Source organism: Diadema antillarum, unplaced genomic scaffold (genome assembly GCF_040938485.1).
Source record: "Diadema antillarum isolate AM-2024a unplaced genomic scaffold, OU_Dant_1.0 seq00000161_RagTag, whole genome shotgun sequence".
NCBI lineage: Eukaryota > Metazoa > Echinodermata > Echinoidea > Diadematoida > Diadematidae > Diadema > Diadema antillarum.
Genome location: NW_027271232.1, coordinates 510,840 through 527,819, shown reverse-complemented (window position 1 = coordinate 527,819; position 16,980 = coordinate 510,840). Strand labels below are relative to the sequence as shown.

The 16,980-nt window shown below is 38.8% G+C and overlaps 1 protein-coding gene across 1 annotated transcript in view; it reads right to left on the bottom strand.

Annotated features, from left to right (window-relative positions):
* Positions 1–16,980, bottom strand: part of LOC139727981 (probable E3 ubiquitin-protein ligase HERC4) — a 34,202-nt gene that overhangs the window by 2,113 nt on the left and 15,109 nt on the right. The window contains exons 12-20 of the mRNA XM_071638951.1: positions 15,944–16,107; positions 7,817–7,936; positions 6,951–7,046; positions 5,255–5,470; positions 4,815–4,910; positions 3,641–3,759; positions 2,864–3,064; positions 1,450–1,633; positions 148–250 (exon numbers count right to left, since the gene is read on the bottom strand). Coding sequence (XP_071495052.1) covers positions 148–250; positions 1,450–1,633; positions 2,864–3,064; positions 3,641–3,759; positions 4,815–4,910; positions 5,255–5,470; positions 6,951–7,046; positions 7,817–7,936; positions 15,944–16,107 — 1,299 coding nt within the window. The remainder of the gene's footprint in view (positions 1–147; positions 251–1,449; positions 1,634–2,863; positions 3,065–3,640; positions 3,760–4,814; positions 4,911–5,254; positions 5,471–6,950; positions 7,047–7,816; positions 7,937–15,943; positions 16,108–16,980) is intronic.

Here is a 16,980-nt window from a genome sequence, read left to right as displayed (position 1 = left end):
AGGACGGGCTTATTTTGCTGCAATATGCATTTCCCATAGACACCTGCCCGAGTATCAGACTCCTCCTCAACGGGTTATCATGGCAACATTTGCATCCACACATTACACAATTTAACACACCAACATGATTCCTTTTTCATACTGTACCTAAAAATTTCTTCTTGGCTTCCAGCGGCATCTCTCGGAAGACTTGCCAGAAGAATCTGATTGTTCGATGGCCCGGGTAATACTGCCCCTTGTACTCCACACTCTGTAAACACAAAACAGATAATTGACACTGTTACACCCTGGAGGCTTTGCGTGTAAGCTGCAACAGAAGTCGCGTGTAGAAGGGTAAGCACTGTTTGGGCACCCGTCCCGCTTCATCATGAATATTCATCAGGCAGTAAGATACTGTACTAGTAAGTGCCCAGAACGCTAGATAGGTGCCATAGAATGTAAAAATCTATAAAAATTGCATCAACGGGGAATGTAAAAACGTCTCGCCGGGAGATGGAAAAATGTTCAGTTTTGCTGGGAAATGTAAAAACGCTGGCGGGAAATGTAAAAATCATGTATTTCCACGGTATTACGGATACACGTAGATGATGAATATTCATGATGAAGCGGGATGGGTGCCCCAACAGTGCTTACCATGTAGAAGGGAGCTCTACATCGTAACACCTTACACTTCACTGCCTGATTACTGCAATAATGGTAATGAGTTACTGTAAAACATGATATATTCGCAGCATGAAATTTTCGCGAGTTGCCACTGGCACTCAATGCACATAGTGTAGACAAGAACTAATTTCGCGAATCTTGGCTCTCGCGAAATTCGCGTAATTAAAATGCACGCAAACATTCCTCGTTTACAGTACACTTGCCTGTAGGGTACATACAAATCACTGAGACTTTTTAAATATTGTTATTATTATTATTGTGCTTAAAGGAGACCTCCAGCTGATTTTCGGACTTTTACATTTGAACAACTACAAATTAGCCATACTGAATACATAGTTTCAGAATCTATACTGATTGGGATAAGGAATAAGAATCTTTTCAAAATCTAAAATTGCAATGAGCAAGAATGATGAAATAGTAGCCTCACCATTAGAATGCATAAGTTGGGGCTCAAAGAAGCAGAACAAAAGAAGGAGGCATGTATAGATTCTATGCAGGTGAACTTGTCAAGCAAGCGGTATTGTAATGAAAGTACACTGCTACATTTCTGAAATATGTGAGTCTCCTATGTCATCAACAATGTTCAGTATAATTTGATGAAGATTTTTTTCAGACTATTGGTTTCTCTGCTTAAGGACCACAATCAATTCCATAAATCTATGCATGGAACTGTCAATTTATGTACTACATGATGTGAAATTATGAAAATCATCTGGAATGCCCCTTTAAGGCAAAACGAGCTGGGAGGTGACTTGAACCAGTGGCTAGGGATGCCTCCGGTCTGACCTTTTCAAACTCGTCCCAGTCATAGTTCTCGTCTCCCACCACCATGGCCATGAGTTCCTGGGGGTGGAAGAGATCCAAGACGTGGCCTCCGCAGACTTCCAGGAAACCCTCGCTGAAGGCTGTGAACTGTTGACCCACAGAGGTGTTCAGGGTGTAGTCGACGTAGGCATCCACGTACTCTTGGCTGTGATAATGGACAGAATGATTTCACCGCACTCAAGGCTGATTTACACATACATGTACATGTAGCTAGCCTCCTCCACTAAGCAACATGCAGACATTGACCTTTCACAACCTGTAGTAATGACTTTGCTCAAAGGCATAGCTACAAACATTACTCTTACTTGAGATAAATGTGTGATGGAGGATTTGAAATACAGCATTATAGGGGCAGGTCAAAAGAGACCAATTTACTAAATTCCCCCTGCAACAAAATCATTTTTACAAGCATCTGTTGCATGACTGCAAATTCAGTCGATGAAACAAATGACACAGATCTGTTCAAAAGGAAAAGATGAACACATTTTGAGAGATTTGACCATACCACCATCCACAATTTGTTCTATTACAGTCTATCCTTGGGAAGTTTAAAAATCTTCTCAGCTTTAAATAGACAGAATGCACACAGAGATACAAAAGGATTAAAGTCAACAAGAATAACTGCATGATGTATCAAATAAATTTTGTACAGACATCTTAACAACAGAATGACAAAGTCTTTGTCTCTCTTACACGACATAACGTCATCTGCCTGCAAGAAGGGCCTGAACATGAAATTTCAACCCAAAAAATCATATGTACATGTAATACTCATGTCTCTTGAAATTACATCTGATTCAAATCACATTGTGACCCTAAAGCTTTGATCAATACTGCAAGCAGCAGGGTTTTGAGCAGTACAGCCAATACATCAAGATAGATACTACAGCCTCTAGTATCTTCATGGAATTTTGCAAGCATTGTAATGTCAATCCAAGGGAATAAATTCTTTTCACAGACAAAGAAATACAAAGGAGATATATGTGAAAATGCTATCATGATAATTATCCAAGACGGGGGGGGGGGGGGGGGGGTACGGAGAGAGCAATTTCACTGTAAGTTTGATGCATGCAAGTTTCACAAAGTGCGAACTATAGATTCTTTACTGTTATTTATAAACACATATCTACTGATATTTAGAAGATGGAAATTTAAATTAGTACGATGCAAGATTTACACTAAGACAATTCAGGCAAAAATTTACATGTATGTGTGCTTGCGTGCGTATGTTTGTATGTGTTTGTGTTTGTATGTGTGTGTCTTGTGTCCATGAGTGTGTGCCCAAGATTGAAAATGTGACTCCACCACATTCTTTGTGGTAGCAGAAGAAGCCTAGTACAGTAGTGACTTGGTTTAGGATGGAGTGCTCAATTACCGGTTCTTGGCCGTTACTTCTTTCTGCCCTCCGTTGGGGGCGAGGTCCGTGGTCTGCACCTGGCCAAAGTTGTCCTCGTCGATCTGGAAGACGAGTGGGAAGGTGTCGCTGAAGCTCTCCTCATCTTCGTAGTCCAACATGGCCTGCAGGTTGTGGGCCACTTGAGGCTCCAGCTGCTTGAAGTCCTCTAGGGTCGTCTTCCTGGCGAGGCAAATGGCACGATACCTTGCGAAAATCACCAACTGCATCTAAAGACACTGAGCTACAAATTCATCACAAACAGCACTAACTGGGCAAGCAGAACAAATAATTAGTTCACGTAGCTTACCACACTGGCAAATACTGTAAAAGGAGAAATATTCGCTGCAGGAAATTTTCTCAAATTGGAGCCAACAGTCTTTTTTTTTTAAGTATGAAATTTTCGCGAAGTGTCACAGGTATTCAATGCATATAGTGTAGACAGGAACTTTCGCATGCATTTTAATTTCGCGAATATTGGCTCTTGCAAAATTCACAAAATTAAACATGAACGCGAAAATTTCTGGTTTTACAGTACATTGTATCTACAAGCCACAAGGAATGGAATGTGTTAATTCCTTGATCATACTAGATGGCTACAACTGCAAGTATAATTCCTGCATCTGAAAGGTTATGAGCGCTTTGTCATCAGTGCAGGTGGTGAGTGTTCATTCTCTTTTCATGCCAATATCATGAATTCCTTCTGATGTGACTGATACAGTATAAGTCATCCGCATGATGGATACAAGTGCTACCTACCTCTTGAGAAGTTTCTTGTAGAGGGCGAGAGGGAAAGGCAAGGAGATAATGATGTGGTTGTAGATGGCAAGTCCACAGACCAGACCCACCAGGCGGAACATTACAGGGTCCTCAAACGACTGTGTATGGAAATAAACAGATCAGAGAGCAGGTTGTTCAGTGTTTGGCGGAGACATGACATTTGCTCCAGCCACAGTTGCTCCGGTCTTATTTTCTCCAAGGACTTAGGGTTGCCATAGGATTTTAGGTTTAGCTTGATGTGAGGATAAGGATCATGGTTAGGGTTATGTTTGTGGGTAAAATTTGTTTGGCATAGCATGCAGATATTTCATGGAAGCAATTGCCACAGGAGCAAATGTCATGGAACCATGTTTGGCATCAGAATTGAGCACAGGAAATTAAGGAATTTATATTTCAGTTTAGTATCACAGTTGTGGAAGTGATAAAACATACATGGTGTTACAAACAACTACAAATATATTGTTTCAACCATCTCACAAAGTGGTAAGCTATGACTTATGTTTCTAAAGTTGTCACTTATGATGAAGACCAGTTTGAAAGAATGCATTCTTTATTTGTAAAAGAGCAAATTTCAAAATGACCCATGTGCCCATAATATCATATCCATTCTCTTACATATATTACATTTGTGTTTCATTTCTTGAAATAAATGGCCTTCTCATATTCTTGTAGAACATAATAAGACACAAGGCACACCTCCATGGCACAGAACGTAATTCTTATGATGCTCTGAATCTAACAAAATAACAACAAATGCCGTGTTTATGCAACCTTTGATGCCCACAACATTAAACTGGGACATCAAGTTGACTGTAAATGACATTCCACCTCTGAGAAACCATAAACAAATATATGAAATTAAGGATCATGCCATCAACTGACCTATTTTGAAAGCATTCCAACGTATATATTATATTTCATCAGACATGGTGTTCGGCATTGATTCTAACCAACTGATTTCAGCTCATGTTTGTGCATCCTGTAGATATTCATGGCTACTCAGGCAACATCACCTCATCAATTTCTATCCATGTGTATTTAAAATTCCTTCAATGAAAGAAATGTCATTCCTAGTGTTTTACATCTTGACACTCTTCTATGTCCACAAAATGGTTATAAGGAATAGGCAACTAATGAAAGTGAACAGTCTTACCTTGTTGTTGAACCATATTTTGCCTGAATCTTCAAAGTATCTGAACATGCCATACTTTGGATCTAGAATCTCCCTCATTATCAGCATGAAGAATTCCTGCAGAATGAAAAAAATCAAATGTAAACAAATAAACGAAGGAAAGCATGATTTCAATTACACTTTAACTTCTCTCTACACAGATAGCACATCATTCAAGCTTTACTAACCTCTCAAGAAACACTGTAGCTTCTTCTAATTCATATAAAAATTTCTTTTTCTACAAGTCAGCATATGGAAAGAAGAGTATGTATAAAAAGGTATTACATATAAGAAGCAAATGATTTGCATGCTTTTGATTTTCATGCTAGCTTCATATGTCGGGTGCAATTCACAAAAATGTCCACTTTTATAGTGATTAGATATTTTAATGAGAGGCAAACTCTTGAGTACATGTATCCCACCTTCCGGACACCCCCCGCATCCACCGCCTCCTCCCCTATGAAGACAACTTTCAGGGGCTTCTTGAAGTCGCTATGGAAACACTTGCTGAGTTGGTTGATCGTCGATGGCACGATGGTCTTCCGGTTGATGCACAGCACCAGGCACGGGTTCACGGGGTCAATCTGAGAGGAAATCATTCTCTCCAGATTCCTCTGACGCACCTCCTCGATTGCAAACTGCAGACACACACACACACATAAAAATACAAATCATTTCAATTCATATCACATCTTATTTTCAATCATATTTTTGTGCCAATACGGTGCACTCCCGTTATAACGAAATGCTCCGGACCGGCAGTTTTCTTTCGTTATAACGAAATTTCGTCATAACGGAACAAATACAATATATAACAAAAACAAGGAAACCACGCTTATATCATATTCTGTTTGTTGAACACTCATCATACACTGTGGAGATATGTGAAACGGAATGGTATACTGTACCTTTTAAATTTCGTTTGGATATTACATTAAAGAGAGCATAAAATTGACGGAATCTGTGCGTGTACACGGAGCGAACACACCGTGATGTGAAGCGTTCGCCCATGCTTGTTCCGCTACGAATTTTCGAAGGCGATCCGCATTTGGTTATAACAGAGCACATTTCTTTTGTTTTTCTTTGTCCATGGGGCACAGAAAAGACTTCGTTATAACGAAAATTTCGCTATAACCGTGTTCGTTATAAGCGAATTTTGTACTATAGACATTAATGGCGATAATTTTGGGACCAGAAGTTTTACTTCGTTATAACAAAATTTCGTTATAACCGTGTTTGTTGTAACGGGAGTGCACTGTATAGTTTATAAAAACAAAAGTACTAATAAGATATGTTAACAGATACACGAACCTCTGAAAACAATCATTTCTGAAACAAAAAGTTGTCAAAATGGACAAATTAAACTTATACTTTAAGGTAAATGATATGTCTAGAACTGCTCAAAAAGTGGAGGCATAAAAAGTAGAAAAGTAATAAAAAGTGATAGAAAACACGACTGAAACTCAATGCTATCCATCACACACAACACAAAGCTTCAAATGAAGGTGGCGATTGCTTTCTTGTACTTAACAAATGACACCATGAATGTACATATTTTCAGTACGCACTTTGACTGATTAAGCACACTCATCTGTAGACACAAGACAGCAGAATCTGGGGTGTCAATATAAATGGCAGTAACTAACAATAATCATTAAGATTTATTCTCATTTACTATAGTGTGACTATGTGTTTACACATTTCAAACATGTGCAAGTTCATTGTCCTTGCAGATTTCACACATCTGCAAGGACAATTAACTGAAACATATGTCAATATAATGAAAAGATACATTTTTCTAATGTCTGTGTGTCCTACACTACATGTACACTCACAAAGGGTCAGTGCAATGATACTGCTCTTGGCTTTCATTGCACATTTCACATTCAAAAATGTACTACGGGGTATGTTCAACATACTCTTAAACACAGACATGGTCACTTTAATGTCTTGCAAAATTGTAAGACTGGTAACGTGATAGAAAAAGCAAAACTTACTCTATAAAAACAAATACACTTTAACAGCAACAGGCACAACAACAACAACAAAAAACTCTTGTGTCCACACCAACCACCACGAGAAGCTGTGAAAAGATTTCACTTTGAAAGGACTACTGACCTTCATTTGAAGCAATGCATCGATGTGAAGAAGCTGTGTCTTTGTGTTGGTGTCAAAGACGAAGGGATAGTCACAAAATGTGAAGGAATGCACATCCTAGCAGAGACAGAGTGAGAACAACAAAGGGCATTCCAAGCGAAACGTTTCACTGATTCAAATTAAGATTGAGGATTAGACTTCACTTGTGACATCTATCTCAAGGATTTTCTTTTTATAAAGCACATTTTTGAGTGAACACGAAAATGCCACCAGCTTTGTTCACATGTCTAGCATTTAAGAAAAGTAAACAAAGGTGTAAATCATCACTAGTTGGTAGTAAAAAATAGTGATTTGTTAATTATTCAGCATACCCTATGTAAATACAAAGAAATGAGATGACACTCATATTTCTTGTCATTTTTAAAAGCAAAACTGAGCTTTTACCTTCCCTTACATACACCTGGCAAATGTTTCCAGTAAATGTTATATCATAACTCTGGATCAGTAAATTCTAAGTCTAGAGTCAGACAGCAATCATGTATATCTTCGATTAGAATGTACCTACATGTCCTAAATCTGCGGCATAAGTGTGAATAATACCCCCACATTTATTTTCTTTTTAGCCCAAATTACACAATATATGTCACATTTGTGTTCTCAAAAGTGGCAATAATAATTCATCTGAGCACTACACATATTGTTGGCCCTCCTTGAATTATTTCCCCTGGTTGCATTGCATCCTCATTAGCGTTAGATAATAGGCCCAAAATTTTGATTTAATAAAAACAACAACAACAGAAACACGCACTTTAGCCGCACTGATACAACAATTGCCACAGTCTTTGTTTCATGAATTTGAAAGCAAGTCACGGCGACGAGTTTCTTACCCCTGAGCCAACCGTTTTCTGAAGGAAGAGGAGAAAGTGCTCCTGGATGTTGATGTACTTCCCAATGTCTGGGATGTAGAACATGTAGTACGGAAGAATCTCGCCATTATTGTTGTTAACCTGCAGAGAAATCCAAATTTGAGAGACAAAAATGGCATACATGTATTAAAGCAACAACAGTGAGTGCCGTGACAACACAAGGCATCAAACATGAATTTTAATACAGTACAAATCGTTCATTGCTAGTACAGTGTACATCACATATTGCATGTTTGTTAATGTCTTTATTAGCCACATTTTGGCATTCAACTTCTTTAGAAGTCAGAATGGGAATTGGAAATGTTTCCATACAGTCTGCACTATTAATGCTGCAAGCAACCTTCAAGGAAAAGACAACAATGAAGAGAGAGAGAAAAAAAAAAAGCAAGAAAAGATGAATGCACATAAAAGGAAACATATAAAGTATCGCACACAGACACACACTATACCTTGTACATTCAACACAATGGCAATTCCCGAGTGTCTGGGATTCAATGCTCGTTTGTGCAATAAAAGGTCCAAGGATAAAAAAATGCTTCATAAAATCCTATTCATTGTATACCCAAAGAGTTGTGTTCACCCCCATTACATGTACAGGATCAGGTAAAATCAGACTGTAGTGCTCACACTCAGTGAGGTGACGTCCCTCTCTGCTCTGCTAACCTCTACGATCTACATAATTGGCACATATATAATGTATATATGAAGGGGGAGGGACATATCATCTTCATATAGGAATCCACTCTGAGGGTATATGAATTTGTAAATCTATTCAAGCTATTCTCTGTAATCACTTGTAGAGCACATGGGTATTGCACGGAACTAAAAATTAAAAACAATTGTCAACTGCTGGTGAGTCAAATACATTATCAACAGGTCTAGACTTTGAATTGCGCCTTCACTTTTTGAGAAAAAAAAAAGGGGGGAGACAAATTGTGCAAATATGATCTCACATGAACAAATGTACACAAAACAGCCAAGCACCATAATATTTAAGGTTATAAAATCTACTATTAAAGGCATGCAGTTACAACACAACATCACTATATCTTCCACTGATTCCGCATTCTTGTCATGAAGATTGTGCAAATCATCTAAAGATTTCCCACCCATGTGCCCATCAATAAAAGACCGACCAACTTCCTCATGAGACTACAGACTGTCCTCACAATTCTTGCAAATTTAACCTGTTGAGGACGGTTTAATTTTGCTACAACGCGCATATCCCATAGACACTTGCCCGAGTATACTCGGGACTTGTCCTCAACAGGTAAAAAACAACTTGATCACTGGGGTGCATCTTCAGAAAAACGACACACATTTAATAAATCAACCTGGTGGTCCAATTGTATTTGTAATGAGGACCCACACAATCCATGCTCCTCAATTACAGAAAGAGTTAGACCAAGCCTCAAGTAGCAGAGGATACAATGAGCTTTCCTCAATGGCTGTCTTCATGGTTCTTGCCATTTCAACAACTTGTTCACTGGGAGTACATCTTCAGAATAACGACACACATTTAATAAATCAAACTGGTGGTACAATTGTATTTGTAATGAGGACACACACAATCCATGCTGGTTTCAATCACAGCGTGAGTTTGATCACATCTCAAGTTGCAGACGATACAATTAGCTATAATCATGTATGTTACAAGTTACCTGGCAACAGCACACTGCTTCTATACAGCAGTACAATGTCAAGACCCTCAGAGGAACATTTCAATACATTACTCAACACCCCCCCCCCCCCCCCCCCCCCCCAGTACAAATAGGGGAAGTCCCTGCTGCACCCTAGTTGTGTATTTAAAAAGAACTATGATATAAGGCCCTGGCAGCAACAGAATATATCACAATTATTGAACATTCTCAGAAGCCAGGACAGATATTACAATCAATCTGTTTCACTGGACTCAACTCTTCTTCTAGAGCTGCTGCATGACATGAATGTTTCATCCACCTTCATCATCTGCAAAGTGTGACATAGCAGGGGTAAGCCCGAGAATACCAACACATTTTCTCCACTTTTTGCCACTTTTTTTTTTTTTACTTTCCAAGATTGCAAATGATCTATCAATTCTGGGTCAGAAACTTCTGGCTGGCTTTGGGGTGATGCTAGCTGCAAATCAATCAATTAAACACTCCTGGTGATACCCAATGCAATCTTGAAAAACAAAGGTTTTAAAACTAGTGGAAATGGGAGCATTGCTAATTTGTGAGGATGCATTCATCAGTTAAATATTTGTTTGTTTGGGTTTTTTTTAATGAGAACAGAGATAATGATATCTATGACATTATTGATATTAATCAATGACGCTTACATAGTGCATAACACATAGTAGTGTAGGACTATGCAATCCAGAAGGAAGGGAATAGCAAATTTCAGTTCGAATCTTTGCATGATATGATACTATATTTGAACTTATTTGTCAGAACTTTGCTTTGCATACTACATTCTTTAAAGTGGATTCAAAATAATTGAACAAGCTAGCGACAAATGTGGGCATGAAAAGTCTCAGCCCATTGCACTCAACAGTGTAACTTCATAATTCATTGATCACTAAATCAATTGTTTCAACTTTGCCACAGGCTATAGACCAATTCTGTGATGCGCTATGTGCATTTCTGGCATGGGCAGCGCCATAAACGCGGTGTCTTAGCCGACCCCCCTCCCCTCTCCCCCACCCCTTTCCGCACGCGAAATGAAAAACTGATGCATGGTCGATTTAGCCAATAGGCGTCTCGTACGGAGTGCGCGAACGCTTGCTTAGTGCGTGAACCTTTGTTACAAGTGCATGATAAACATGTTGCCCAGGGGTGGGGGAGAGGAGGGGGGGTCGGCTAAGACACCTCAAAATGAGCTCATGGCTGCGCCCAGTGCCACAAATTGTCTGCTGCCCTCAACGAACCCGAATCGGTCTATAGGTAAACGCATCTGTAACTTGTATCTCTCATCCTTTGACCTATGACACGTCATTTCATGCATATCTCAAACTCATGAGTAATTTTCCTATCATATCTTAAACTTTCAAAAGATGGAATCATCTTGCACATGTCACTAGCATAACCTCACACGGTAGTGTTGTCGTGTTACACGTTCTTCTCCTCTGAACCCTGATCTTTGATATTTCTACCCTTGAATCATTTTGATAACTTGTTGTGTTACGCAATCTTCTCCTTCATAAACCCTATTCTAACTAGAGGAGTCAAATTGACCCCCCCCCCCTTGACATTTCGCACCATGATTCCGCAACGCGCAGAGATGATGCCGCATCATTTCATGACTTTTTTCATTCAAGTCTCCCGCATATTTTGAGACCAAATTTGCAACGTTCAGGTACACCATTCTGAAGTTACGTAATAATTTGCATACAAAAGTCGACCTGAAAACAGCTCAAACTCACGATTTCGTGTACAAATCCAATGCAAATTTGTGTGTGTGTGTGTTAAATTGATATAAATTAAGATTATTTCCACTTTTAATCATTGAAATTAATCAATTCTAATGTAGATAAGCTTGAGAAAGTGCCTGCAACAAAATTTGGTCAAAAAAACAATAGAAAACAAAAGGTCGAAAAACAATAAAATACATAAGAAAGAAAAAAAAGAAAAAAAAAAGAAATTGTGCTATTTTTTGACAAGAAAATTGTTTGATGCGTCTTAAGGAATTCTGACACAAGAATTAAGCAATCCTTCATTCTTTTTAATGGAGTTACAGGTGAAAATACAAATTCCATGCATAAATTTACATAATTACTTTATTAACAATAGAAAATCAATATTTTTCTATTTTGTGACCAACAGCTCAAATTCACGATTGCGTGTACAAATCCAATGCAAATTGTGTTTTTTTTTTGTGTTAAATTGATATAAATTAGATTATTTCAACTTTTAATCATTGAAATTAATCAATTCTAATGTAGATAAGCTTGAGAAAGTGCCTGCAGCAAAATTTGGTAAAAAAACAATAGAAAACAAAAGATTGAAAAAACAATAGAAAACAAAAGGTCGAAAAAACAACGAAATAGATAAGATATTAACAAAAAAATAAAAAACAAAAGAAATTGATTTTGATTATGCCATTTTTTGACAAGAAAATTGTTTGATGTGTCTTAAGGAATTCTGACACAAAAATTTAGCAATCCTTCAGTCTTTTTAATGGAGTTACAGGTGAAAATACAAATTCCATGCATAAATTTACATAATTAATTTATCAAAAATAGAAAATCAATATTTTTCTATTTATGTGACCTAATAATCTCGTAGTTGACATCCGACTCTATGTTCAAGCAAAATTTTGCGGCGATCGCGCCATCAGCGGCCGAGATCTGAAGAGATCTTGAATAATTTTGATAACTTGTTCCATTACATAATATGTAGTATGCTTGCCGTAACTGTTATTGACCAGTACTGGTTGGCACAGGAAAGTAACTATGACAGGAAATTTCTGATTAGGAATCTTTTGACTTTTTGTGCATGGAACAGCTCATCTCCTTGTCAACATGGGATGTGGTACATCAAAAGCTGCACCAGCCACAGTCCCAACATGCAGCTCACCCCTCCCCAACATTTCCAATGCCTCAAGCCTCTCCAAGACCCCACCAAGCCCCAACATGGATAATGATGATGATATCCAGAGTAGGGATGAAACCGATGTCGAGGACAGGGATAATAACAGTGACGATGTGGAAGAGGCATGTGCGGCCATCATGAGAGGGATGATAGCCCAAGAAATCTTAACACAAGCACTGATGCAAGAGTTCCTCAGGCCCAAAATTATTATCAAAGAAGAAGTTGTGATACCAGCTGTGACGAGAAGTGGTGTACAGATCACCGAAGTGGAGGATGAAAACTAATCTGGCATGAATACATTACTCAGAGCAACAGGCAATGTGGACATGAAATGTGATGCTACAGAAGAGATTGCGCAAGCCATGGAGTTGTGTAACCTTTCTTATGCAATGCCTGGCACAGCAACAATCCTGATGCCTTCATGTTTCAAACTGCATCAAGCAGTCGTCCTGACAATGGAAGGGTGGAGATTGACACTGACTAAATACTTGGTGATGATGATTATGATGGCAATGCTGATGATGCATGCAGGGAGATTATGGGAAAAGCCAGTGCACACAAATTTCTAAAACGAGTATCAGAGCAAGCACTTCCCACGCCATGGTGGGTGGCTGAATAATAAATTTTCTGAACAAATTATGTACATCGGCTCAAAGAAAATGATTAAATTGTTTTCAATGGGTACTCCTAGGCTTGAAATTGACACCATTTACAGTGACAACAGAAATGGTAACAACCATCGCAATGCAACTCAAGACAATTGCCTGAGAGCAATAACTGCAAAGTCTGCATTCAAGAGTGATTGACAGTCTTCATTAATTAAAAAACACATCTTCAGAGTTTATGAAGATGTACAAAACTAAATATGAATGTATTGATGTGAAGGGTGATCTAACTTGCAGAGCATAAAGGCATAACAATGGTTCTTGTACAGGAGTAACTTATACCTGCTGAGTGAAAAGTAATCTCACAAAGTGATGAAGTATGCATAAGAAGTTCTTACAAGCAACAACAACAACAAAATGTTATCACTGCAATTGCTTAGACATTAAGAAGTGTAGAAAGCTGGTATTTGCCATGTTTCAGTACCATATATCACAAACTGTTAAACAAAAACTAATCTCAAAGAGTTGAATGGTGCTTTTAAAGGTTGGTGTACTTCCAAACATGTGCTATCCTTGAAATGAAACTGTAAAATATTTGACTTCAGATAATGAAGTGGTACTGGAGGAAGTAGTTGCATTGTAAGATGTTATTAGTGTTATGGGTTTACAACATAATATGTGAGATTTGTGGATGCTGTTTCCTGGAATGTTCTACAGTGTAAATACCATTTTCAGCATAATTCTCATACTTTTTGAAGATAGAAAATACATATATATCTATAAAGATCTGCTTCTACAGTTGAAGAGAACATGATTGACACTCATAACATGTATCTGCAGCATAAACTGGCAAATGCTAAAAGCAGAAGTTGGTATCATCATTTTGTAAAATGCAGAGCTTTTACATTCAACCTACACAGGAGATATTCTTTACTCCTGATATTTGTATCTGCACTGCAACTATGGTTATCTTTAGCTAAAAAATAGTGGATGTTGTATCATCTATTATATGTGACTGTGCATCACAAAACCAACAAACAGTCAAATCCCTTGATTCTACGTGAGGACTCAAAACAGGTGAAACAGGTCAAACAAGTCAATCTTGAGTTTTTCATATTTTCTGAAAGAGTTATTCTTTATCTACATTATTCCTTAGTATGGGAACATAAAATGAATGAGAAAGCGTGTTTTCAGCAGTTTTTCTACAACCCTCTCTTTCTGTAAAGTAGTGAGATCAGGTGTGTATTAGAGGCACCTTTTCATTTCTTGAAAATCCATTGCACACTCTTCACATTAATAACTTTTCTTCACTCTAATAATTTTTGAAAGGATAATGTTACTGCTTTGAAAGTAGGCATTAATCATTGACTGAATGTGTTAACAGAGCATATTCAATTTCAGCTTAATCTGATAATCCCTTCATTATTGTTGCTAGGGTGGTTTACATCTTGTTTTTTGTCCCATTCATCGCACAGCTAGTGCGGTTTGGTGAAGATTAAGTGCTTGAATGGATTCTGCACTTTAGAGCCTCTTTACTCAGTTCACACTTTCCAGATAGAGTATGTGCTTTCTTTCCAATATGAAGATAGATTAGGAGAGTCCATTTGAATAGAGTAAAAAATCACTTTAAAGCTGAGAGTCTGTTCTCATGGAATCTGCCCTTAACCTGTTGAGGACGAGTCCTAAGTATACATGTACTTGGGCAAGTGTCTATGGGAAATGTGTGTTGTAGCAAAATCAGTCCGTCCTCAACGGGTTAACTAAAAATCTATGTCTGGCAACTTTTTGTCGGTTTTCTGATGCAGGGTCACATATGTTGTATCTTGTCTACCATATTGAAACTGCTAAATCCTTTTGCGCCAAGGATCATCTGGACATTCTTTGTGTACATCTGATTGGAAGTGTTGTATGCTGTACCATTTTCAGGGATTTGAAATGGCAACTATAAGTACTATATATACAGTGTAAGTACACATAATGCATGGATGCAGGTTGAACTTGAACCTGAATAAAAATGACTGAAACTTCATTAAATGACATGGTACATACATTGTATGTTTAATGAGTGGCTGGTGTCACAATGGTATGCCACTGACATAAAAAATGTATATAATGTGGCAAATAAAGCACAGTTGGACATCGTCTTTGGGGGCATTCATTCCCAGGAGCCCATCACCTGATCTGGAATTGACACATCACGGGCAGCCTTCAAAGATGGGGTGAGATCAGTGGGTGAATTTAACTGGTTTGTCACAACTGCCGAATAACTGAGGGCTAATATTCCAAGGTTTTACACCTCGGTGCAATATTAGATCACAGACATGGTGAACAGACACATCAGTTATTCACTGGATGTAAAGCCCACCGCACACTACATGACTAGAGGTCGTAAAACCTTCTGACTGTCGATTTGACGTCACCATACACTCAAGTGTAAGGTCACAAGCCTAGGTTGCATGACCCGACGGAAAAGTTTTGGCATGTTGGAATTTTCAAGTGGTCGTGCATTTATAGCTAGCTACAGTAGCTACAATGTAGCTCTTAGCTGCGCATGTGCTGTGTGCTATCAGAGCACATGGGAGGCAGGTTGCAGGTCCTAGGTCAGGTCGCATAGTGTGCATTGCCAGGTGGCATGACCTGGTCTCATGGTCAGAGGGTTGTATGACCTCAGGTTGAGTAGTTTGCAGCGGGCTTAACGCTGGGCTCTGGTCTTTTGTCATTCCATGCAAGGGAGGGCAACAAAGACTGTCAAAGAGGTTCACAATAAAAGCATCTGTTCGACATGAGACAAAGACAAAATGTTCAGAAGCCACTATCAAAATCCGGAATCTGTCCCCCTCCAGTTTTAAGCAGAACCAAAAAAGCCTAGCCTGAGTAGGGTTAAAGTTCACTTACATCTGCAGATGTCTTACCTTGCACAGTTTGTCTAGGACTCTCATGCACACATCCAGAAACATTTGATCCTCCTGCCGCAGTTGTCTGAAGGAACCAACTTGGAGCATCGCCATGACGCCATCCTTGTGAATAGTGAGGATGCGGTTCAAATGCCGCGGCTGAAACCCGGCCCACCAGTGAGCTGTACAAGGTATAGGAACACCAACAATATAGATTTTCTCTCTAGCAAGACATAGAAACTAAAGAGTTAACAAGGCAAGTGCCAAAATGTGTCTTGCCCATTCATGTAGAAGAAATTAATGTTTTTCTAACTTCCGGAAGTTCATTGACCCCGCTTATTACTGTATACGCCGTTATTTTCGCGAGGGTTTCATTTTTGTGAATTTCGCGAGCTTTGGGCTGATCGTGAAATTAAAGACACACGAAAATATTACCCCGTCATACATTATGTACAAATTGATGACAAGCGCTTGCCGGACCACCAGCGCGCGGCTGTTACACCGGCCAATACGTACTGCAACTGCTGGCACATACTAGTACGCGACAGTGCGACCGATCTGGAAGTGCAGTACGATGATAAACATGCATTAAAATGTGCAATCTCCGTGCTACATTACCCTATGCAAACGAACACCGCCTCGATGTGGTTGGGTGCGTGAGGCCTACGGATATCCGGATGCATGTAAAACTTTCGCTAGCGCTAGCGCAGCTCTGAAACTTTGTAGTCTAACTTATATAAATTTGTTGCGACGTTTGGTAGGTACAAAGTGTACTTGTGAATGTCGTATGTGATTGTCTCACTGTAAGTTCCCGTATCATCCCGTCTTTTCTATTGTCATGTTTGGGAAGTCACAATGCAAATGGAAAAACGTTACAAGTACAATGTACGTTGGCAAGTGTTTTGAATGTGTTTCTGGGGCTTAAAGCTTGGCAGTAGACCCGACTAGTACTAGTATCAATCGCGAATTTAACAACAAGCGAAAATGCCACTGATACCGTGATTCGCGAAAATATCTGTACACGAAAATATTGGCGTATACAGTACCTTTGACCT